The sequence below is a fragment of the Camelina sativa genome, chromosome 4, assembly GCF_000633955.1.
Source record: "Camelina sativa cultivar DH55 chromosome 4, Cs, whole genome shotgun sequence".
Classification (NCBI taxonomy): Eukaryota; Viridiplantae; Streptophyta; class Magnoliopsida; order Brassicales; family Brassicaceae; genus Camelina; species Camelina sativa.
In genome coordinates, this window is record NC_025688.1 from 22034168 (window position 1) to 22056313 (window position 22146).

At 38.3% G+C, this 22146-nt stretch overlaps 9 protein-coding genes across 19 annotated transcripts in view; 2 read left to right on the top strand and 7 right to left on the bottom strand.

Moving 5' to 3' along the window:
• LOC104784156 (MATH domain and coiled-coil domain-containing protein At3g58410-like) lies at positions 850–2344 on the bottom strand. 3 transcript variants are annotated; one of them, XM_019244332.1, is made up of 4 exons: positions 2223–2344; positions 1992–2121; positions 1352–1636; positions 850–1254 (listed from the first exon to the last, which is right to left on the bottom strand). In XM_019244332.1, the coding sequence occupies exons 1-4, from the start codon at positions 2327–2329 to the stop codon at positions 850–852; spliced, it is 927 nt and encodes a 308-aa protein (XP_019099877.1). In that variant the 5' UTR covers positions 2330–2344. The 3 variants fall into 3 exon arrangements, with proteins under 3 accessions (XP_019099877.1, XP_010507519.1, XP_019099876.1); XM_010509217.1 differs by having other exon boundaries at positions 1352–1659; positions 1964–2121; positions 2223–2329; XM_019244331.1 differs by lacking the exons at positions 1992–2121; positions 2223–2344 and having other exon boundaries at positions 1352–1407; positions 1489–1625.
• LOC104784157 (MATH domain and coiled-coil domain-containing protein At3g58410-like) lies at positions 2559–4598 on the bottom strand. The gene is made up of 4 exons (XM_010509218.2): positions 4300–4598; positions 4043–4200; positions 3549–3844; positions 2559–3427 (listed from the first exon to the last, which is right to left on the bottom strand). The coding sequence occupies exons 1-4, from the start codon at positions 4404–4406 to the stop codon at positions 3020–3022; spliced, it is 969 nt and encodes a 322-aa protein (XP_010507520.2). The 5' UTR covers positions 4407–4598; the 3' UTR covers positions 2559–3019.
• On the bottom strand, positions 4842–7218 carry LOC104781752 (MATH domain and coiled-coil domain-containing protein At3g58340-like). The gene is made up of 7 exons (XM_019244193.1): positions 7109–7218; positions 6824–6987; positions 6427–6683; positions 6149–6280; positions 5903–6065; positions 5432–5631; positions 4842–5309 (listed from the first exon to the last, which is right to left on the bottom strand). Exons 1-7 carry the CDS (start codon positions 7216–7218, stop codon positions 4926–4928), a joined length of 1410 nt encoding a protein of 469 aa, XP_019099738.1. The 3' UTR covers positions 4842–4925.
• LOC104781753 (MATH domain and coiled-coil domain-containing protein At3g58440-like) lies at positions 7480–9927 on the bottom strand. Of its 4 annotated transcripts, XM_010506491.2 has the most exons (5): positions 9697–9927; positions 9452–9609; positions 8385–9185; positions 7845–8280; positions 7480–7681 (listed from the first exon to the last, which is right to left on the bottom strand). In XM_010506491.2, exons 3-4 carry the CDS (start codon positions 8745–8747, stop codon positions 7873–7875), a joined length of 771 nt encoding a protein of 256 aa, XP_010504793.1. In that variant the 5' UTR covers positions 8748–9185; positions 9452–9609; positions 9697–9927; the 3' UTR covers positions 7480–7681; positions 7845–7872. The 4 variants fall into 4 exon arrangements, with proteins under 4 accessions (XP_010504793.1, XP_010504794.1, XP_010504792.1 ...); XM_010506492.2 differs by lacking the exon at positions 7480–7681 and having other exon boundaries at positions 7690–8280; positions 9452–9523; XM_010506490.2 differs by lacking the exon at positions 7480–7681 and having other exon boundaries at positions 7690–8280.
• LOC104781754 (MATH domain and coiled-coil domain-containing protein At3g58440-like) lies at positions 10294–12418 on the bottom strand. Its single transcript, XM_019244863.1, has 6 exons — positions 12319–12418; positions 12065–12228; positions 11685–11888; positions 11369–11471; positions 10927–11284; positions 10294–10785 (listed from the first exon to the last, which is right to left on the bottom strand). Exons 1-6 carry the CDS (start codon positions 12414–12416, stop codon positions 10381–10383), a joined length of 1332 nt encoding a protein of 443 aa, XP_019100408.1. The 5' UTR covers positions 12417–12418; the 3' UTR covers positions 10294–10380.
• On the top strand, positions 12993–14124 carry LOC104781757 (universal stress protein YxiE-like). Of its 2 annotated transcripts, none has more exons than XM_010506498.2 (4): positions 12993–13346; positions 13478–13566; positions 13661–13779; positions 13881–14124. In XM_010506498.2, the coding sequence occupies exons 1-4, from the start codon at positions 13091–13093 to the stop codon at positions 13996–13998; spliced, it is 582 nt and encodes a 193-aa protein (XP_010504800.1). In that variant the 5' UTR covers positions 12993–13090; the 3' UTR covers positions 13999–14124. The 2 variants fall into 2 exon arrangements, with proteins under 2 accessions (XP_010504800.1, XP_010504799.1); XM_010506497.2 differs by having other exon boundaries at positions 13006–13346; positions 13457–13566.
• LOC104781755 (rhomboid-like protein 15) lies at positions 14136–17761 on the bottom strand. Of its 5 annotated transcripts, none has more exons than XM_010506495.2 (13): positions 17617–17761; positions 16978–17143; positions 16534–16837; positions 15913–15945; positions 15729–15820; positions 15567–15640; positions 15259–15353; positions 15113–15182; positions 14860–15029; positions 14743–14785; positions 14607–14672; positions 14453–14527; positions 14136–14358 (listed from the first exon to the last, which is right to left on the bottom strand). In XM_010506495.2, the coding sequence occupies exons 1-13, from the start codon at positions 17638–17640 to the stop codon at positions 14353–14355; spliced, it is 1218 nt and encodes a 405-aa protein (XP_010504797.1). In that variant the 5' UTR covers positions 17641–17761; the 3' UTR covers positions 14136–14352. The 5 variants fall into 5 exon arrangements, with proteins under 5 accessions (XP_010504797.1, XP_010504798.1, XP_010504796.1 ...); XM_010506496.2 differs by lacking the exon at positions 15913–15945 and adding an exon at positions 16266–16298 and having other exon boundaries at positions 14607–14666; positions 17617–17760; XM_010506494.2 differs by lacking the exon at positions 15913–15945 and adding an exon at positions 16266–16298 and having other exon boundaries at positions 17617–17760.
• LOC104781758 (protein-lysine N-methyltransferase N6AMT2-like) lies at positions 18017–20050 on the bottom strand. The gene is made up of 5 exons (XM_010506500.2): positions 19621–20050; positions 19349–19507; positions 18670–18751; positions 18396–18594; positions 18017–18243 (listed from the first exon to the last, which is right to left on the bottom strand). Exons 1-4 carry the CDS (start codon positions 19975–19977, stop codon positions 18443–18445), a joined length of 750 nt encoding a protein of 249 aa, XP_010504802.1. The 5' UTR covers positions 19978–20050; the 3' UTR covers positions 18017–18243; positions 18396–18442.
• LOC104781759 (IQ domain-containing protein IQM6-like) overlaps positions 20628–22146 on the top strand; it is a 4681-nt gene continuing 3162 nt past the window's right edge. The window contains exons 1-6 of the mRNA XM_010506501.2: positions 20628–20869; positions 20976–21023; positions 21095–21473; positions 21560–21674; positions 21764–21829; positions 21922–22010. Coding sequence (XP_010504803.1) covers positions 21020–21023; positions 21095–21473; positions 21560–21674; positions 21764–21829; positions 21922–22010 — 653 coding nt within the window. The 5' untranslated portion in view covers positions 20628–20869; positions 20976–21019. The remainder of the gene's footprint in view (positions 20870–20975; positions 21024–21094; positions 21474–21559; positions 21675–21763; positions 21830–21921; positions 22011–22146) is intronic.

Genomic DNA, 22146 nt, shown 5'->3' on the forward strand with positions numbered 1-22146 from the left:
ACACACTCCAGAAACAAAATCAAAAAATAAAAACTAAGATTCCACTATGGACTCAGCTTCAGAAAATCTAATAAGTAACAATGGTCAGTATCGAACAGGATTCAAGAGATTCAAGAGAAAGCTAAAATGGTAGTACTGCAGCATAGAAAGGTAGAAAGAATCTAATCTGAATCAGTTGGAACAGAAGTTGATACTGTTTTTGATTTCTTGAACATTATTCATGAGTGCAGGTGCGTGAAGAATTTATAAAGAAAATACATAAACAAAACATACAGTGATGCAGAAAAGAAACAGAGTTAAACTTGGCTATACTTACAGATTCGGGAGGGAGTTGTCTTTAGAATGAGTTTCTTCCTGCGATAGGTAGATATATAAAGAAAAGAAAAAAAGCATGCATCTCGAGAGACGTGCGGATGCAAACAGCCTTACATCAACGTGTTTATTCTGCATGACTTAGAATCAAAATATGGCAATATCAATGAATATTAAAGGAGTCTACGTCGAGCCACGAGCCATGGCTCTTCAAGTGCTACCTCTCTATTTAGCACATAGAGGTTACTTAATTATCTTCAAGATATTGGATACCTATAAGGTTTAAACCACATAGCACTCATTCACATAGGAACAGATCTTTGCTTCCGATGCAAGGAAATTAATTTGTCGTCAAGAAACAAAATGCGAAATCAAATTTGGTAGCTGAAAATTTGATAGACAATAGCGTCAATATAATTCTTCACAAAAGTGGTACTTCAAACTTAAGTTCAATTACCTTACGAGAGCAACTCTTATTTTGAAACCCAAGAAAGATGATAGAATATCAGAACACCAAATGCCTAACAACTCAAGTTATCAAACAACATCATCGAATGATAGAGGGGTTCTCGTAGCCGACAACTCTGCCATTTCAGTCTCCATTAGAGCATCTAGATCTGTACACTTTTGCTTCAAGATCAGTAAAGTTTCCCCTGTTTCTTGGAGCTTGGCCAAACAAGTTAGCTCTTTTTCCTTTTTATCTCTGACTTGGTCCAGCTTCTTCTCCAACCAGTCCACATTAAATCTCGCATCTTTCAAGTATGTAAGCGCTATGTCTGCTTCCACCAGATCTTCATTGGAGAGCTCTTGCAGTGGCTGGCACAGCGTCTCAACAATGCTGAGCAGGAAATTCATGCATGCTTTCCTCAGATATTGGTTCTTTGCACGGAACTCTGATGCAATGTCAGGGTGTCTTTCAAATATAAGTCTCACAGATTCAACCTGCAAGTGAGAGAAAAAACAAAGATGCGCAATACATATATGATATCGGTTCTAGTAAAGTAACAAGATGTTTGCAGCATTCTTGAGTTTTTCTTACCTGTGAAGGAAGAACTTGAAATCCATTGACCTTCATGCTTTCATTTCCTGGTGAAGCATCTCCAAGCAAATAACAAGTCACCGTACCATCATCATTAGGCTTAATCTTTTTTAGAGGTTGGGTCGTTGGGTCTTCAGATTCCTCTGACCCATCTAATTGGTCAATTACTTCAAGAGCATCTACCTCAGCAACAATCATGAGTTCTCCATTTACTAGAAACCCTTCCTCTTCGGCATGAAGTTTGGTAAGGGGAAGCATATATAAGAAACCCCAGCCCCACACCTCCTGATCAAAGCAGCGATGTGTTTCTGCAATAATTCTTGGTTGACTTAACATCAGTGTTAACAAATTGGCAAAAACAATTTACTAAACTAAATCAATCACATCCCTTAAATACCCTAGAGAAAACTCCAAACAAACCTTATACAGCACAGCATAAATGCACACCTTATACCTCTCAGTTAAAAATTAATGAAATATATACTTTTTGTCTACAATCAGTAATTAGCAATCCTACTTTAAACGATGGTTACTTTGTATATCTTACTGACTTAGCTGAAACATCATTCAATTAAATATATCAACTAGTTAGAATACTGAAGTGAGAATCACCTCTCAGTACTGAGTGTTCTTCTGAAACCTGTTTTACTACAGATAGCCGAAGTTTTACGTATCTTCTCCATCCAGAAGGCAGTGATTCAACATCAGCAACTTCCAGAAACAGAGACAAGTGATCACAGTTGTTTCCCTTGGGATAGGCAAGAAGACGCCTGAAGAAAACAAGAAGAGACGAGTCAACAAAACCATGGATGACATATCCTTTGTATTTCAAATCGACAAAAACATTTTACGAAGGAAATTTTCTTTTTACCATTTGCAGTCACCGATCTGGACTGGAACAGAATAACACTTGTCACATTGCAAAGAGGAAAAGTTCTTTATTACCCAAGCGAACTTCTTACCAACTTGCTTGGTCATTGATGTAATAAAAGAATCTTCCTGATCAAACTACAAGACATGAAGAAAAATTTAAGGATTTCGTCACACACAAAATCCCTAATCATACTATATAAAATCTCTTCAAAAGACAGAAACGGAGGGAAAAAAAAAAGCTATGCTTACCTTACAGAGTCGGTGATGAAGTTGTGTCTTTCGAGGGGATTTTATCTGCAACAGATAGCTATAATGATGAAAATGCATGATTCTTGATTGATGTGCGCCAATGAAAACAGTCTTGGTCCTAGAGATGCTTTCAAGAAACAGAGAAAAAAGAGTTATGTCATGGGGGAATTTGAACAGCCTTAAGTCCTCGTGACTTGATAATCAGCCAAAATTACGAATTAAATAATGTTGAAGGAGCTACGTCAAGTAATCGCCTCAGGTGCTAGTCATAAGTTCAATACTGACAGAAGTTCAATTAAACAAACCAAAGGAGAAAATAAGATATCAGAACGCTACGTCAAGTAATCGCCTCAGGTGCTAGTCATAAGTTCAATACTGACAGAAGTTCAATTAAACAAACCAAAGGAGAAAATAAGATATCAGAACGCTACGTCAAGTAATCGCCTCAGGTGCTAGTCATAAGTTCAATACTGACAGAAGTTCAATTAAACAAACCAACGGAGAAAAATAAGATATCAGAACACCAAAATGCCTAAACAACTCAATTCAGCAAACAATATCATCAAAAGACAGAGCACTTCTGGTGGCCTTCAACTCTTTATGCTCCTCGTCAGCAAGAGCATCCAGTTCTGCCCGCTTTCTCTCCAAAATCGTTAGATTTTCCTCTATTTCATGGATCCTGGCCAAACCAGACTGCTCTTCCTCCTTCTTTTCCTTTAGTATGTCCAGCTTCTTCTCCAACCAATGCACCTTAAACCCTGCATTTCTCAAGTATGTTAAAGCAATGTCTGATTCGACAAGATCTTCATTTGAGAGCTCCTCAAGTGACTGGCACATCGTCTCGATTAAGCCTAGCAGAAAATTCATGCATATTTTCCTCAGATGTAGGTTCCTTGCAAGGAATTCTACTGCCATGTCTGGATGTCTTTCAAATACACGGCTCACATATTCCACCTGCGAGTGAAAAAGATAAAAGGAAGGAAAAGGATACAGAGAGAGAGAGAGAGAGAGAGAGCAACCTCTTGTGAAGTAACAAGAATTTTGCACCATTAATCTTAAGTGTTTTTTAATTTACCTGTGAAGGAAGAACTTGAAAACCGTTGACCTCAATGCTTTCCTTCACTTGTTGAGTTTGGTTGAGTGAATCACTAAACTCGGCACCATCATCTAGCTTCTTCATCTTGGTTAGTGGTTCGTACGCCTCTTCAGGTTCCTCTGATGTGCCAATAACTTGAAGAACTTCTACATCTGCAACAATCATGAGTTCTCCATTTACCAGAAACCTTTCCTTCTCATCATGAAGTTTGGTAAGGTCAAGCATATCTGAAAAACCCCATCCCAAATGCTTCTGATCATACCAGCCATGCGTTTCTAGCAATTTAATTCGTTCCAAATAGTTAGCCAAGATCGAACAAAAGTACTACTACTTGACATAAACATTAAACCAGAAAGAAAAAAAAAATTACTAGTACTTAGACATTAGTGTTCACAACTTAATTTATCTGACAAGGAACACTGAAATTTGAAATCAACTAGTTAGTTAGCAGCAGAGTGAAGTTTAAGAATCACCTTTAATCACTGACTGTTCTCCCACAACCTGTTTTACTATATTTAACCGAAATTTCACGTATCTTCTCCAGCCAGAAGGCAATGAATCGAAATCAACAACATCGAGATACAGACACAAATAATTATCATTTCTTCCCTTGGGAAAGGCACAAAGACGCCTGAAGAAAAACAAGTCATCACAAACCATGGATGATTATATTCTATATCTAAATTAAAAAATAGATAGAAACACGCTTGAAAAAATAACTAGTTCTTACCATTTGCAGTCACCTATCATAACTGGAACAGAATAACACTTGTCACATTGCAAAGAGGAGAAGTCCTTTATCACCCAAGCGAACCTCTTACTAACTTGCTTTGCCATCGGTCGATATACCAAAAGCTTTAATCCTAAAACCCTTGAATGATTATCCCCCACACACACACACAGATCTGAGGCAAAAAAAGAAAGAAAGAAAGAAGAAGCTATATGTGATCTTATCTAGTTAAGGAGATTAGGTTAAGAAGGTGTAGCATTCTGTGAGAGTAAAATAATCCTTTGAATGACTCCTGAACTCTTTACAGGAGCCAGTCAATTAATGCCTTATGGATGGAGAATATGAACAGCCTTGGATAAATTAGTCATAACTACGAATTAAATGATGGAAATGGCAATTTATGTTAAAAGGAGTCTACGTAACATTTAATAGGTTCAGTCACAGTCTCAAGATTACTTTGCCATCAAGATTCATACCATGTGAGAATTCTGCAACGAGATCTAACAAATTTGGTAGCTGAAACATTGATAAATCAGCCGCAAAAGACTTTTCTCCGCACAAAGTGACAACTTCGGAAATACATAAGAGTTCATTAAGAAATACTCTTTATCTTAAAACAAGAATGATCAAACAACATCATCAAAGGAGAGAGGAGTTCTGGTGGCCGACAACTCTGCCTTCTCCATCTCGAACTTGAGATTCAAATCATGAAGCTGTACCTCCAATTCTTTCACGCGGGCCTCACAAGACCGCTCTTTCTCTTTCTTTTCTTTTACTTTGTTCAGCTTCCCCTCCAACCAATCCACCTTAAATCCCACATCTTTCAAGTATGTTAGTGCAATGTCTGCTTCCACCAGATCTTCATTGGAGAGCTCCTCAAGTGGCTGGTACAGCGTCTCGATTAAGCTGGTAAGGAAATTCATAAATGTAGTCCTCAGATGTTGGTTCTTTGCACGGAATTGTACTGCAATGTCAGGGTGTCTTTCAAATATACGCTTCACAGATTGTACCTGCAAATGAAAAAATATATAAACCATATCATAAAAGTTAATGGAAACTTAATGTATTCAGGTTTGAGATTTTCTTAAAAACAAAGAATACAGTGTTGAGATCTAATCTTAACTTCTCTTACCTGAGAAGGATGAACATGAAACCCATTGACCTCTAACTTTCTCAGGGGAATGAAATCATCAAAGACATCTGATGTGCCGAGAACCTCAGCAACAATCATTAGCTCTCCATTTACCAAAAATCCACCGTCTTCCGCAAGGACCTCTGAGGAAATTGCATAACCACAGGAAGGAGACTGCTCATCAAAGCAAAGCTCTGACTCTGTAGCATGCCAAGATAATTTTTTCATCCAATGAGAAGATATTAAATCTAAAACCATGAATTTTGGACAAGAAACTTGGAAAACTCTGACATCAAAATCAAACATCTTGGAGCAACATCATATGACTCGATCCCAAAACAAGTCACATAACATATATTCCCATTGAAGTGAATGTATATGTGTTCTTGTACTATAATAACTTACAATGACTTGGGAGGAAGAAAAAAAAATTAAATCAAACGAGAGAACACTATAAAACTGAAATCTCACCTTTCAATATGGATAGGTTTTCAGATAGTTGATTTACTATCTTTAAGCGAACTTTTAGAGCTTCAGAAGGCAATGATTGACAATCAGCAATGCACAGAGACAGATACAAAAACACAAGGTCACATTCAGCAAGAAGATGCCTACCGGAGAAAAACCACGAAAGAAATTAATATGAATCACCAGAACCGACAAGAAATTTTTTTTTATTGAAATATTTGCAAGAAAAGTTTTTTTTTTATTGAATACCATTCGAGGCCTTTCGATCACGAATGGATCAGAATAACACTTGTCAGAATTAAAGGAGAAGTTTTGAAGCACCCACACGAACTCCTTTCCAACTTGCTTCTCCATTGATGTGAATGTGATCAATGGTTCTTCCTAGCAAACAAATACGCTCTTTAGCAAACCTAAGTTCAACAATTAGAACTAGCTAGTTCCAAAATTCATATAATAAGTAATATCCGGGATAGCCGGATACGGATATCCTAGAAAAGGCCGGATATCCGGATCCGGCCCAAGCCTACCTGTGAAGGAAGAATTTGAAACGCATTGACATCCAAGCTTTCTTTTGTCTTGGTCAGCAGCATTTTGGATGCCTTTTCGGATTCCACTGATACATCTAATCCGCCAATAACAGATAAGACCTTTATTTCAGCTACAATCATGAGTTCTCCATTTACCACAAACCCGTTGTTTTCTGCGAGAAGTTCAGTAAGGGGTATCATGGATGCAAAACCCCAATTGTACCGAGGAGGAATCCCATCAAACCAATGCTTTGTTTCTGTAACATCACAAAATGGATTTGATCCCATTGCTTAATAATGTACACACCAGATTTAAGCACAACAAGAACTATGCACCACTGGATCGAACTTCAATGCAGAAATGAACCAAGTAGTGATCAACCATAAAAAGAATCACCTTCCCATACTGAGAGCTTTTTCGAAAGTTGGTTTACTACTGTAATGCGGAAATAGACTTTTCTTCTCCATTCAAACGTCAATGATTCACAATCAGCAGCAAGCCCCAGATAAAGAGACAAGTATTCGACGTCATATTGCTGGAGACAGGATGCTAGAAGTTTCCTGTCCGAAAGAAAAACCAAGTTAAGAAGAATAAGGACAACTCCGGAGAATATATCAAATAAACTTATATCCCCCAAATCAACAGGAAAAGAAAAATATATATACATCATTATCTTCTTACCATTTGCAGCCACCAATTACAAATGGATCAGTAAATATTTCCTCAGATTGCAAAGAGGAGACATTTTTTATCACCCAGACGACCTTCTGATTAACTTTCTTCTTCCCCATCAAAGTTCACTAAAAGGCATATTATCAACACTCTCAATAACAATTTTTAACTGTACTTATAGCACTCTTTTTTAAAAAGAACAGAGTCTAAAGAGGTTAAAGATTAGAGGATGAATGGTTAAAGGATTACCCTTCAAACCCGATTTTATAAATAAAAGAAAGCATTCAAATTAGTATTATGAAATTTGAAGGGACAAACAGGAGTGGGAATGACCTTATTGGAAGAAAACAAGTCGCTTTTTCTTTTCTTTTGTTGATTCCCAAGAATTACTTTTCTCTATCATTGATTCCCAAGAAGAGTTTTTATAATATCGCTTAGGAAATATGATCTAAGCTAGAGTATACTCTAGTCTCCATCTCCTCCACTCCTGCCTGTGAATCCTTCCCTGTATTTATTTTGTAGCAGAGTAAAAGCAAACCTTGAATCCCCAAAAGCAGAGAAAATGGAGTTATGGTCCAAATCCTGCAAAACTTAAATCCTCAGACGTGTACACTTTAGTTGTTCACAAGTTTTGAAATAGTTACATTTCAGGTTAATTTCACTACTCAGTCCCATTCGACAACAAGACTCAAAGAATATGAACTTGAGACTTGTTCTTAGGCATTAAAAGAAAACGAAGAGTCACCTAACAAGGCCACAATAATCCTAACAAATCAGCAAACAACATCGTTGAACGAGAGAGGAGCTCTCGCAACCAAAGCCTCCACTTTTTCCTTCTGCAGCTGAGATTCAAGATCCAAGAACAATCGCTTCAGCTTCTGCAACTGTTCCTCCATTGTTTGTATCCGGGCCCCACTACCCTGCTCTATCTTTTTCTTCTGAGAGACCTCATCCAGCTTTGTCTTCAGCCAATCCAACATAAAGCCAGCATCAATCAAATCAACAAGTGTGTCATCAGCATTGCTTAGATCATCCTCTGAGAGCTTCTCTGGTGACTGGCACAGCATCTTGATGAGGCTAAGGAGTGCACCCATGTAAGCTCTTCTGATCTGTTGGTTCTTTGGACGGAAGCCTATAGCCATGTCTGGGTGTCTTTTGAAGATATGGCTTACCGATTCAACCTGCTAGCAAGAACAAAGCGAACTATATTAGGAACAAGACTGTTATATTTATTATTCACTTTAGATATTTCTATCTAATAACCGAAGATGAGTCCAGCTCTTACCTGGGAAGAGAAAACCCCAAACCCATTGACGTCCATCGTTTCCTTTACTGGTCGAGTCTCCGTAAGCATATTATCAGAAGTCCCAGTAACAGATGCCATGGTAAGCCCCCTACCACCATTGTCAGCTGTCTGAGAGGCATCCTCCAAGGACTTAACCTGGTCTAGGGAACTCCGGTTTCTAGCACTATCATTTGAAACAAAAGATGAAGTATCATCATCGACATCTTCTTTAGGTGCATCATCATTATCAGAGTTGGAAAACTCAGTGTCAGCTGCCACACTGGTAGAGCTTATTCCATAAATTCCCACTGAACGAGAAACATCCTCCGAAGCATTTGATTGGCTCAAAGAACTTATGTCCATCCCTCCATCATCTGAAACAGGAGATGACGCATCATCATCATCATCATCTACGTGAACCCTCTACAGATGCATCATCTTCATCTGAACCCTCATCAAATGCATCATCATCATCCATACCCTCTTCAGATGCATCATCATCATCATCAAAATTCTCTTTAGATGCATACTCAGTAGCTTCCGCCACTTGGCAAGAAGAATGCCCCTGAGATTTGCTGAACGATGTGTCAGAGACTTGATTTCCTTCTTTACTGCTCAGAGGTTCAATAATCTTGACAGGTTCCTCTGGTACAACAATAGCCGGAAGAACTTGTACTTCAGCGAGGATAATGAGTCTGTAACTCACCATATATCTCTCACATGGATCAAGAAGTTTATCAAGGGGCAAGAACTCTTCAAAACCCCAACTGTGATTCTTTGCATCAAAACTATATTGCCCTCCTGTCATGTCCAGAAAAGCAGAAGGAGAAAATTTGGTCTCATCAAGTGATCTAACCATACTGCAAATGAATATAGAGACTTGGAAAAAAATCAAACTTTTCCCAAAAACCATAAAAATGAGATAATATGATAAACATTACAGACCACGAGGAGATCAAAGAGCTTAGATGAAACCTACTTGTGAGAAAATGTAACACGCATATCACAAAGACTCTCTTGCAATCGTCAGGAAACAAAAAGCAATGAGAGTAAAAGAAAACAATCACCTAATGCTTTGTTGGATCTACGCCAACCCTTATCGACAAGAGTGAGGCGCAATTTCACATCTCTTCTCCATCCTGATGGCAAAGAAGCAGGATCATCAAGTTCCAGATACAAGGACAAGTAACTGTTGTTACATCCCCTGGGAGAAGCAAGAAGACGCCTATATATATATATATATACAAATTTCAAAACAAAAACAAATCAAAATCCACCACAAAAGGGAAAAAAAAATTGTTACTTTATTTACCAATCGCAGCCGGCGAGCTTGAAGGGGTGAGAGTAACACTTATCATCTAGCACAGTTGTTAATTTTCTCGAAACCCAAGTAAATTTCTTCTCCATTAGCTCACTCATTTGATACAATGCTGATAAAGTTATATCGCGAGAGCAACGAAATGAACACAAATTCAATAATACCCCTAACCACTGATTCGGATGCTGAAGTTCGTCGTATATCAACACATAAATCGCAATAGTGTGCTTTCAAATCGAGTCTGATAAAAAGGGTTTAGTGGAAGAAGAAGAAGAAGAAGATGTCTCTAGAACCGAGATAAACCAAACCAAACCATGTATTTCAAGCCGACTTATCGAAATTAAATCGGTTCTTGTATTTTGAGACCAAACTCTAAATCGGTTGTTTTTTAAAATTTTCCTTGAAATTTGGAATTAATCGACCAATCTTTAAATCTGAACCAAAATAAAATTCAATCAAACAAAACCGAACCACGATTTACCCACCCAAACTAAGTTCGGATTGGTAAACCATGAATACGTCGAATATTCAAAAGCCAATTAACTTCCCTCAACTACTAGCACGAACTAAGTAAGGAACACAAGAGCATGTTATTTAGTTTGTCGTCAATAACTGAGTTGAACCAATGGAGAAAATAAGATATCAGAACACCAAAAATGCCTAAAACAACTCAAGCCATCAAACAAGATCATCGAAAGACAGAGCACTTCTAGTGGACTTCAACTCTTTTTTCTCCTTGTCCGCAAGAGCATCCAGTTCTGCCCACTTCTTCTCCAGATTCATTAGATTTTCCTCTATTTCATGGAGCCTAGCCAAACCAGACTGCTCTTCCTCCTTCTTTTCCTTTAGTTGGTCCAGCTTCTTCTCCAACCAGTCCACCTTAAACCCTGCATCTCTCAAGTATGTCAACGCAATGTCTGACTCGACAAGATCTTCATTTGAGAGCTCCTCGAGTGACTGGCACATCGTCTCGATTAGGCTAAGCAGGAAGTTCATGCACGCGTTCCTCAGATGCTGGTTCTTTGCACGAAACTCTACAGCAATGTCTGGGTGTCTTTCGAATATACGTCTCACAGATTCCACCTGCGAATGAAACACACATGCACAAAACATATATATATGAGAAAGAGAGCAATCTTTGGGGATTCGGAAACAGACAAAAACATATACTTTCTACCTTAAATTACAAAGAATACAACAATAGAAGATGTATCACGTTCTTACCTTGGAAGAAACAACCTCAAAACCATTGATGTCCATTGTTTCCTTCCCTGGTTGAATCTCCATGAGTATATTATCACAAGTCTCGGTAACAACAGGTGCCAAGGTTTTAGGACCCCTAACACTAGTTTCCATTGTCTGAGACAACATTTGGTATATAGTACTTGCGACGTTTCTAGCACTATCATTCAAAACGAGAGATGAAGCCTGATCACTATCAACATCTTCGTTAAATGCATCATCAACTTCACCGTTGGAAACCTGATCAGTCTCAGCCACGGCCACCACAGTATTACAACCATGATTTTCTTCCTTAAGAGAGAGATCCTCTAAGGCATTCAATTGGTTCAAAGGACTAATGCCACTACCTCCAACATCATCATTAACAACAGGAGATGAAGCATCATCATCTTTATCCTCTTGGGATTCATCATCATCTTTATCCTCTTGGGATGCATCATCATCATCATCTCCATCCTCTTGGGATGCATCATCATCATCCGAACTCTCTTGAGATGCGTCGTCATCATCATCATCATCCGAACTCTCTTCAGATGCGTCATCATCATCATCATAAGAATCATCATCTGAACTCTCTTCGGATCCGTTAGGAACATAATATTCATCAGTACCATCTTCGGAGGCGTCATCATCATTATTATCTAACTTGTCTTGAGATGCTGCAGCATTATCAGTAGTTTCTTGCGCCGCCACTTGATCATGACAAGGAGAGTCCCCCTTGACAGAAGCTTCTTTGGAACTCAGAGACGATGCAATCACAACTTTCTTCAAAGGTTCGCTATTTAGTGGTACAACAACATAGACTGGTAGAACGTCTACTTCAGCGACGATAGTGAGCCTGTCATTCACCAAAAACCCTTCCCATTTATTACGAAGTTGGTCAAGGTGCATGAACTCTTCAAAACCACTGATATAAACCTTTGCATCGAGAAAGCATTGCTCTCCTGTCATTATTTCCAAGAAAACAGAATTATTTAGAGAGATTCTACTATATACATAAAACTGAGATCATATATATGATGATAAGGATCACGAGGCAGCATTCATAGTTTTGAGAAATCAAAAAGATAATTAGAAGGAATCATCAGGCATATATAGCAGAAACACATTATAAGATTACCTAATACTTTGTTACATTGAGGGTTAACATTGACAAGAGTGATGCGATACTTGACTTCTCTTCTCCATCCTTGTGGCAAAGATCCAGGCGCAAGATAAAGATACACGGAAAAGTATCCATAAGAACGATCATTCATAACTCCTCTTGGGTAAGCAAGAAGACGCCTGTTCCAAAGCAAAGTCACACACACACATATCTTAGAATCAAAAAATAATTCCACACAAAAAAATAAAATATCGTTTTCTCGGTTTTACCAATTGCAGCCGACGACCGTGAAGGGGGGAGAGTAGCGGTACTCTTCATCTAGCAAAGATGAGAATTTTTCCAAATTCCAAGTGAATGTCTCTTGCATCTTCGAACCTGATAGCATCATCAAAAAGTTATCGCCAGAGCAAGAAAAAGTAATAGAAACCCTAATTCCCTCCCAAGTATAATGTTGCTTACAAATCCAGTTGTGGTATAGGGTTTGCTAATTAAGGACATAAAATATTGAAAGCTTTCACCATTCCATATATATATGAGTCTCGAGATCAACCAAACCATATCTTAATGGGCCCTATTTTGACTCAAACCGAAATTAGTCGGGTTCAGGTTTTTTTCTCTCTCTCTTTTCTCACAATATTGTAATCGAACCAAAATTATATTGAATCAAACTAAACCGCACTACGATCTAATCAAAATAAAATAAGTTCGTTATAGTAACTGAACCAAACTTGATGTTTAATCAATTAATCAAAAGTGTATATTTTAGCGTTTAGCTTCAAAGCTTTAAAGCCCTCCGATCCCTCCAATGTGAATAAACAGTTGTCTACGTTAGAAGCAAGATACGTGTCGCTGACATGTGATGTGTCGATCCAAAATCCATCATACACATCTGTTAACACTCTCCATCTACCACCTACTCAGTATTCATATACTAGCATTTCGTACATAAGATATGATAAGTTATATGTACATGCATATCAAAAGTGTAGTTGGCTAAACCCGAATAAGAAACCAAAAAATACTTACAGAAGAAAACAAAAAATGGAGACTTACGTTGATGCGAGTGGTGTAGACGAGACTGCAGCTGAGACAGCGGTTGAAAAGCACAAGAAAAAGTTGAAAGTGATGGTTGCGATTGATGAAAGCAAGAACAGCTTCGATGCGTTGCAATGGGTAGTGGAACATCTCAGAGATGTTATTAGCGCCGAACCGGAAACTGGTCAAGAAGGCGGTTTACTTACGTTGGTTCATGTTCATCCAACGTACCTTCAATATATCTACCCTTCTGGTGGAACTGGTGAAGATTCAACGCTTCTCTCTTTTTCCTTATCTTTTCGTTTATTCTCTATGCCTATAATAGATGGGAAATTATTATATACAATATTGAGAGATTTTGAAAATTCTTAGCTTCGGCGGTGTATGCCACAGATTCAGTGCCCGAACAAGTGAGAAAAGCAAGAGAAGAGAGTACGACCAACTTATTCACACGGGCGTTGGAGATATGCAGAGGCAAAATGGTGCGCTATGTGTATACACATGTGTGAAAATCGTCCTAGAATTGTCTTCTATCTCGCATTTGAGTTTTTTTGTGTATATATATATATGCTGTAGGTAAAGACAGAGACTATGATATTGGAAGGAGATCCTAAGGAGATGATATGCCAAGCTGTCGAGCAAACCCACGTTGATCTCCTTGTGGTTGGTAGCCGTGGACTCGGCATGATCAAAAGGTTACTTCCATTTTGGTCTTAAGGTCTAAACAAAACAAAACAAAAAAAAAAACATTTCAGGGTGTGACTACTCACCAATTTGTGGTGTTTGGGATATACAGGGCGTTTTTAGGGAGTGTAAGTGACTACTGTGCCCAACATGCGAAATGTCCAATTCTCATTGTGCGACCGCCTAGAGAGACTTCAACTAGCAGCACGAAGGAACACAAGATCAAATGAGGAAGGAAACCATGTTATGATCACTTCTATTTCATATCGTTTGTACCTCGTCGTAGAGAACACAAAAAGTGTGCCAATGAACAATAATCGAACTTAATACGGTGTACTTTGGTTCTTGGAAACGTTTTCTGAAAATAGGTAAGAAATTTGCAATAAAAAAAGAAAGAAATAAACCAACTCTCTGTGTGTATAGATTCTAAACCGGCTAACCAGTTTAATCGTCTGGTTAAAGAAGCAACCTCCTTAAATATACGAAAACAGACGCTATACAGTTTCTAAATGCAAGTAAAAGACGGACTGAGAAACAAACGTTTACAAATACACGCAGGTCTACTACTTTGCAAGTTGGTTTTGTTAAGCCTGCAAGTTAGATCACAATGACTTCTTTGTTAGTAGTGACCAAACTAGAAAGGTATTATTAAAACATAGAATTCTCGTTCGTGCATGATTATACCTGTTGGCTCATTAGGATCTCCACTGCTACAGTGAGATCATCGTCGGCAGCAGCAAGCGCCACTTCCACTTGTGTCTGAAGCAAACCCAGAGACTCTTAAGACATCTTTTCACTATTGTTTTTTGTTAAGGTTGGTATGAATCAGGAAACGTACCCTATCGAAGCCCATGGCGACGAGTTTCTGGATTTGTTCTTCTGGAGCAGCAACACGTCCCTGTGCCTTAACAGCTCAATGAGAGAAAAGCCTCTAGAAGCCTTACAAGGCAAAATATCTAAGAGAAGCAACTAACCTGGGATTGGGGCAGGACTGCTGTATTAGCTACTGGCACCTGTCTGCACACACAGTGAGGTAAGAGGTTGAGGTTGAAAGAAGGTGCATATAAAGCTGATTATGTAGACATTAATACCTTGGCTCTGCCGTGGTGGTGACAGTTGCATCAGAAAGGCGATCTGGGGAGCTGCTATCTTCCAGCAGTCTAGCGTGAAGGTTTGGGTCTGTTTCTCCAGTTGGAGCAGTTGGATCACGGGCAGTGCTAAGAGTTCTACCTCTTCCCGGAAATCTACTGTCCTCAGAAGACTGCATGTAAAGTAGTATGGTTTATTGTGAACACATCCACTAAGAAAAGGAAAAGAAACTGAGAAGATTAGCATGGACCATACCTGATTCGATGCTTCCCTCTGTGGCAACCATGAAGACAAGGATCTCCAAGCATTTCCTGTAGAGAAGCCACTGTTCGAGGAATATGTCATTTGGATGTTATCTAGGAAAATAGTTCAGTCTTTGATATGTTCTTAGGAAATCACACCTGGATGTTGTGTTTTGTACAGAGTAAGTGGGAATGTAGCTGGAAGGATTCCCACCAGTACACATGATGAACTTGGGCCGCCTTATAAAGCTAGACTGGAAAAGGACATAGAATCTGGATGAGCTATGATTAAGGCAGAGAGAAATATGTCTATTGCACCACTCACAGCCTCATATCAAAATATAGCAAAACTAGTAAGTGGTTGACTATTATCTTTGTAGTAAGTAGCCGAACATAAAGCATTACAACTTTTGGATCTTGATGGCTTCTCAATTAACAGAGGAAAGGAAATATCAAGAAATACTTACCATCCAGGAGGCTGACTCAATGGTGGTAAAAAATGAAGAGCCAGGCATCAAGAAATTGAAGAGGCCATATGAATCTGAAATCCAAAGCGACTAACAAATTAGCTGGCTATGAAGTTGCAGGTTTAGAAAGCAGATGGCAATGAGACAGGTCAAAAGTCATACATGAAAATCCAGACAGGATGCCGCATAAGTGCCCAAGCAGTGAAACATTTGTCATGAGAAGCTGGAATACTACTAATAAGATCCACGGATACCTACGCATAGATGATACAAATTTTTACATCATATGAGCAACAAGAAAGGCAGGTGGACACTAAGATGCCAACAAACAAGACAATGAGCTTACAGTTTAGCTGGCACGTTGAAGAGACCAAACACACTGCACAGGAAGAAAGTAGCAAATGAAGATATGTGAGATAGTCTCGTGAATACAAAGGATTAGCAAAACAGCCCACACTTAGAAGATGTTACACGCATATCTTATAAATCTATTTGCAGAAGGCACTTTCACATGCATGTGTAGCATTAAAAAATTTGAAGACTATGTTTCTAACGACAAGAGGAGAAGCTCATATTTACTTGCACTTTAATCTTCCAGAGTTTACTAAATTCTTTAAGTAGCANAAAAATTTACATCATACGAGCAACAAGAAAGGCAGGTGGACATTAAGATGCCAACAAGCAAGACAATGAGCTTACAGTTTAGCTGGCACGTTGAAGAGACCAAACACACTGCACAGAGAAAGTAGCAAATGAAGATATATGAGATAGTCTCGTGAATACAAAAGGATTGGCAATTAATGTTACAACGCATATCTTACAAATCTATTTGCAGAAGGCACTTTCACATGCATGTGTAGCATTAACAAATTTGAAGACAATGTTTCTAATGACAAGTGGAGACGCTCATATTTACTTGCACTTTAATCTTCCAGAGAACACTAAAGTAGCCATTGAAAATTCTTACCTCCTAGAGGTAACTCCACTGAGGCTTGTCTCTATAACAATCATAGAAAACAAGATTCCAGAAAATCCAATAGCGCATTCATTCATGATATGATCATACTGATAGAAGGGATTATATCCTGCTAAGGATGCTATAAGAAGATGCAATATAGCATTGGTCGTTGCCAACAAAAATGTCAGGTAGAGCAAACGGACTGATCCCATGATTCTCTCAAGCTCGGAGCCCATAGGAACCAATGCCATCATGTTGAACAGGACATGAAGCAGTGATCCATGGAAAATAATGGCTGTGTAGAACCTATAAACTGCACAACAGATAACATGAATAGGATGAACAAGAGAAAAATTAATCAAGACATTCAGGCATCTCATTATTAATAACATGAAATTAGCAAAGCTACATGAAAATGAAATGCAACCCTCAATATTATGAGAACTTTTTTACCTTGGAACCGTGAGATAATCGCAGAGGGTAAGAAGCATACTTCATAGAAAGAGTCGTATCCAGTTAAGAGGCAAATCAGGTAGATGATCCCACAAACTACCACCACCGAGGACGTGAGAAACGGTATGGCATTCCACCATTGATTAACTCTAGTCTGAACCCCAGCCTATGAGACAATAAGTAAATCCATAACTAACCACAAACAACATTACTAGGTTTATTATAACTAAACATTGTGCCAATATCTCTACTTGGCCAGACATAGAAACCCTGGTTATCTAGTCCAAGAACAGTAAGATAAATATATTTAACCTTCTGATTCAATTCAGAAATCTTCGAAAGAGGAGGTCACAGTTTTATAACCAGAAGAACTCAGAGGCTGGTATATTATACGAAGAGAGTGTTTCTACAACTAATGACTGGCCATGAAAGTGAAGCTATGGTCGAATTGAACTGCTAATTTGTTAACTAATTGAACTGGGAGATACTTATTACTGATTTCTGCTATCAGCCATAGCTCGTTCTCACTAGGAGTTTCTCGGTAATCAAAATTAAGTGAAAACCTCAAGCAATTTCTGATTGATTGAGATCAAGAGAGAATAAGCAAGCAGAACGGAACAAATTGAACAGATCTCTCACCTCGGTAACAATGTTTGGCCTCATTATCGAAGTCGCGAATTAGTCTTCTTCTCCGGTGCTTGCGTTGCGTGTATTTGAATTTCAATGACCCATATGGGAGAGGAAGTAAGTACTCTCGTCGTCGTTTCTCTCCCACCGTAAAAGACTCTTCTCGAGATCTTAACTTCTTCCCCCGGTTTAGCACTTTGATTCTGGTAAAGTTTGGCGAACCGGGTCGGACCACGTTTTATTTTATTTTACTTTATTTTGTTTGTTGGGAGAACTTTAGAAATTTGATCCAGTTGTTGTGAATTTGTTTCTGATGACTGATGATGAGCTATACAATTCCGTATGTCAATGTTGATTTCATGAAGCAATAAATCATTTTGGTAATGTTGACAATTGATTATGTAATAGTATATGAAAATTTCCAAACTTTTCGACTGATCAACAGATTTGAGATCTGCGGTTGCGACAAGATACAAAACAGAGAACCATTGAACACGGTGAGGTCACCAAGAAAGAGAACATTGATGAAAAATTATCTAAGATCCGAAAGCTGAGAGTGAGACACCACCACACATGAGCGTTCCACGCCACAAATCTTCCTCCCCTGCTAGAGGATAAAGGGCTTGAAATGCCGGAAACCTGAGATTGGTTAATGGACATCGTCATAAGAATTTAACAGCAAAAAGGGAAGACATGAACACGTGAGATGGTTTTAACTCTCTTACAGAAGGATAAAGAACAATTACTGGTTTACTCAATAACAGTTAAAAGACTTTAGAGAAGCAACTTACAAGCAAGTCGACATAGATGCTTAGATGAAAAGATGTACAACTCACAACTAGCTGTCCTCTTCCAAGCCTCCTAATCTGGTACCTGGATCATAACTTATAAACAGTCGAAACTCGTTTCCGAGTTTGCTAGAGTGATGAGGCTTAAACACACAAGGACGAACAGTCAATAGCTCAGCTGCATGTTCTCTTTGCACCTCTCCTGCAAGACGTGAAAATATTTCCCAGTTAATAAATCATAAGATCCGACTTGAAAAAACAGAAGTCGTCCTAGTACCTGTGAGAAGAAGCAACAATGAATCTACCGGGCTTGAGAGGAACGAAATTGTTTGGCTAACTCTTTCCAGGCATTCCCTACTCTGCAAAGCATAAATTAAACGAATCAAAATCAATAAAACGCTAACAAGAACAGCAGGCAATAAAGCACACAAAAACATCACACATTAATGTGGTCCTCGCAAAGATACAAATACTCTTTATCTGAGAAATATTGTGGGTAATAACCAAAACGCAGCATAGAAGCACGACGTATTCATCTTAAAGAAGCGAGAATTAAGCCATGACCATAAGTTCCATAACTAACGGAAAAAACTCCAGTTGTAGGAGTTTAGCAAAGGCTTACACTTTTACTTTCATCTTGTTCCGATGTTGAACTTTCTACTAACAAACTACACGATAGAAGATTTGAGAGGCCACTAGATGGTATTGTATTTGTGGATTTATATGCATCTTACATACTAGTCTCTAACCCTATCTTAAAAGCCATGACCATAACTAACTGATAAAACTCCAGTTTAGGATTTTAGCAAAAGCTTACACTTTTACTTTCACTTTCTACTATCGAACTCCACAATAGAAGATTGAGAGGCCTGTATTAATAGGCATGCTCAAAAAACTCCAGATTACCATGAGATAAATGCACCGGAGAAAGTAAAGAACTTTTAAATAAAATTTACCAAGTAGGGAGGATCTGCAACGATTATATGGAAGCAATGTTTCAGCTGAAGTGGCAGATCTTCAGGTTCGTTGTAATCATAAAACGTGAACTCACTTCCATACCTCTCGAATCTCATATCGTACTCCAGCAATTGCACATGGAGACTCGGATCCCTTTTCTGACTCATCACAAACACAGAAGAAACTTAGCATCAGCAACAACAACAAAAGTATCGATTTTTAGCAAAACGAATTCAATACAAATCAAGGGGTACTTAAACAAAAGTAGTACCTTGAGATAAACGTAAAGAGTAGGGCAAGCAATGCAAGCGACTCTGCAGCCTGAGAATCTTTGAGAGAGAGTGACCACTTCCTCAGCTACAGTCTCCGCGGTTTCAGGTTCGTACCAGAACTGGCTGAGTCTCCAATCCTCTGTAACCAGCTCCACTTTTTCGGATTCATCACCTCCAACGACGGAAGACGTCGGCGGCGTGCTCGCGACAGGCTTGTTCTGGTCGGCTAGAAATTCTTGGAGCGCCGCCAATGCTTGAGAGCTCAACACTAGCGGATCGTCATCCTCTACATCTCCGTCTAGTGGAGCTGAAGAAACGTGGCCGTTTAGCCTCTGGAGCTCATCTTCTTTTTCCATTGGAGCTTCGGTGTATCGGTAAGGAGAGAGTTTAACGGACACGGCCAGTTGACTGTCTAGAGGATTTAGGGCTTTTCCATTCCGCTTGCGTTTATAGAGAAATTACATAAAAGGTCACCAACTTTTGAAAGTTTTATATTAAACACATGAACCTTTTAATTGAGATTGAAATGGTTATCAGTTATCACTATTTATATTTTATCTCTTTTTCTTGTATTTTTCACAGTTCACACGTAGGTGTTAGATTTTTTAAAACATATTATATAAATTAGATAGAAAAATCTATGTTTTAATTTGAGAACTGTAAATATTATTATAATAAAATTTAACTGTTTAATATGTTAGCATAGTGATGTTGCTATGTATTTTATCAAGATAATAACTAACATAAATTGTAGCTTGTGTAATGTGTGCTATGTTTTTTTTTTTAAATTGTCTAATATGGAAATTGTTAAAAAGTTGATGATTTTCTTATAGATTTATTTTGGGTTAAACTAGTAATTTTGAGTTTTTATAGGGACCCAAATTTAAAATATAACACCGAGGACAAAATTAGGTAAAAAACTGAGGAGAGGAGCCAACAAATAAATTACAGTACGATCGTGAAAGCTCTGTCTCTTTCTCTATGTTTAGGAAGTTAGAAGATTTTTAAAAAAACAGAGGATTCTAATTTCTCCACCTCCAATGGAACACATTGGCATTGATAGATTGAGACTTGATGAGAATCTCTTAGATCAGAAACGGCCGCCATTATCGTTCTCTCTCACGTTCCAACCATCTAATCCTAGATACCCAAAGATCCTTATTCAAAACCTCCTCATTTCTTTTTTGGCTCTGTTCTTTTCTTCCATTAAAGAATCTCCTCTGTCTCATGGGTTTTGTTGACTTCCAGGTCTGCTTCTTGTGTACCCTTTTATTTTTCTCCTCAAATACAAGAACTTTTCTGTTTTTGGTGTGTATTTGATTGATGATGGTATTGTATAATTTGACATTTTCAGGACATTCATAATAAGGAACTGCTTGAGCCTGGTTTCAAGTGATAATGGGTTAGTATTTTGTGACATATTCTATGAACAATTTGATTTGGTATTATATTTGAATGATCTTGGTTGTGCAGAAATGAAGACCATTCTTCGATCAATCAGTTTTAATGACAATGACTCGGATCCAACCATCAATGAATCAAATGAAACTAGAAAGAAGCTGTTCAGCAGATCCCTTAGCGGTAATAAGGGGACAACACAACGATCAAGAATCTCTCCGGCTGATGTGGTGAACAATTTCTCTGTTAAGCCTTTGACTTTTATGAAAGAAGATGACAGATATAAATCGCGGAGATGGAAACCAGTTTCCGAGAACGATCATGCCAAAGAATTTTTAGCCTTGTTATTAGGTGACGGAAGGTATCAAGCTGCGTTGAAGTTGCAGAAGGTTTATAGAAGCTTTCGAACTAGAAGACGGCTTGCTGATTGTGCTGTAGTCGTTGAGCAAAGATGGTTCGTACGTTGAGCTATATATAATTGTTGGCATTTGTATATACAAATTTATCTGTTTTAGTTTGACTAAATGGATCATTTTGCAGGTGGAAGGTACTTGACTTTGCTGAACTTAAAAGAAGTTCTATATCGTTTTTTGAAATTGAGAAGCAAGAGACTGCAGTTTCACGTTGGTCTAGAGCAAGAACAAGAGCTGCTAAGGTAACATACTAAGCCTATCAAACATGTTGGTTTTGATGCATACTAAGCCTATCAAAACATATTAATGGTTTGACAATCTTAATGTTAAGGTGGGTAAAGGCTTGTCAAAAGACGAGAAAGCTAGGAAATTGGCTTTACAGCACTGGCTTGAGGCAGTAAGAATATTCTTGTACAATATATATGTTTTCCTCTGTGGCTATATAAGTTTTGTGTAAAGCCATGTGATCTTAATTTTCTAGTTTAACAGATTGATCCTCGACATCGATATGGCCACAATCTGCAATTCTATTACCATGCTTGGCTCCACTGTGACAGTAAACAACCCTTTTTCTATTGGTAAGCTTTGCTGTTACACAATCAAAAGTATGACAGTATCAAGAGTACATACAATTTACGAGCTAACGTCCAACTTAATTTGGACATGTAGGCTTGACATAGGACAAGGTAAAGAATTGAACCATGAAAGATGTCC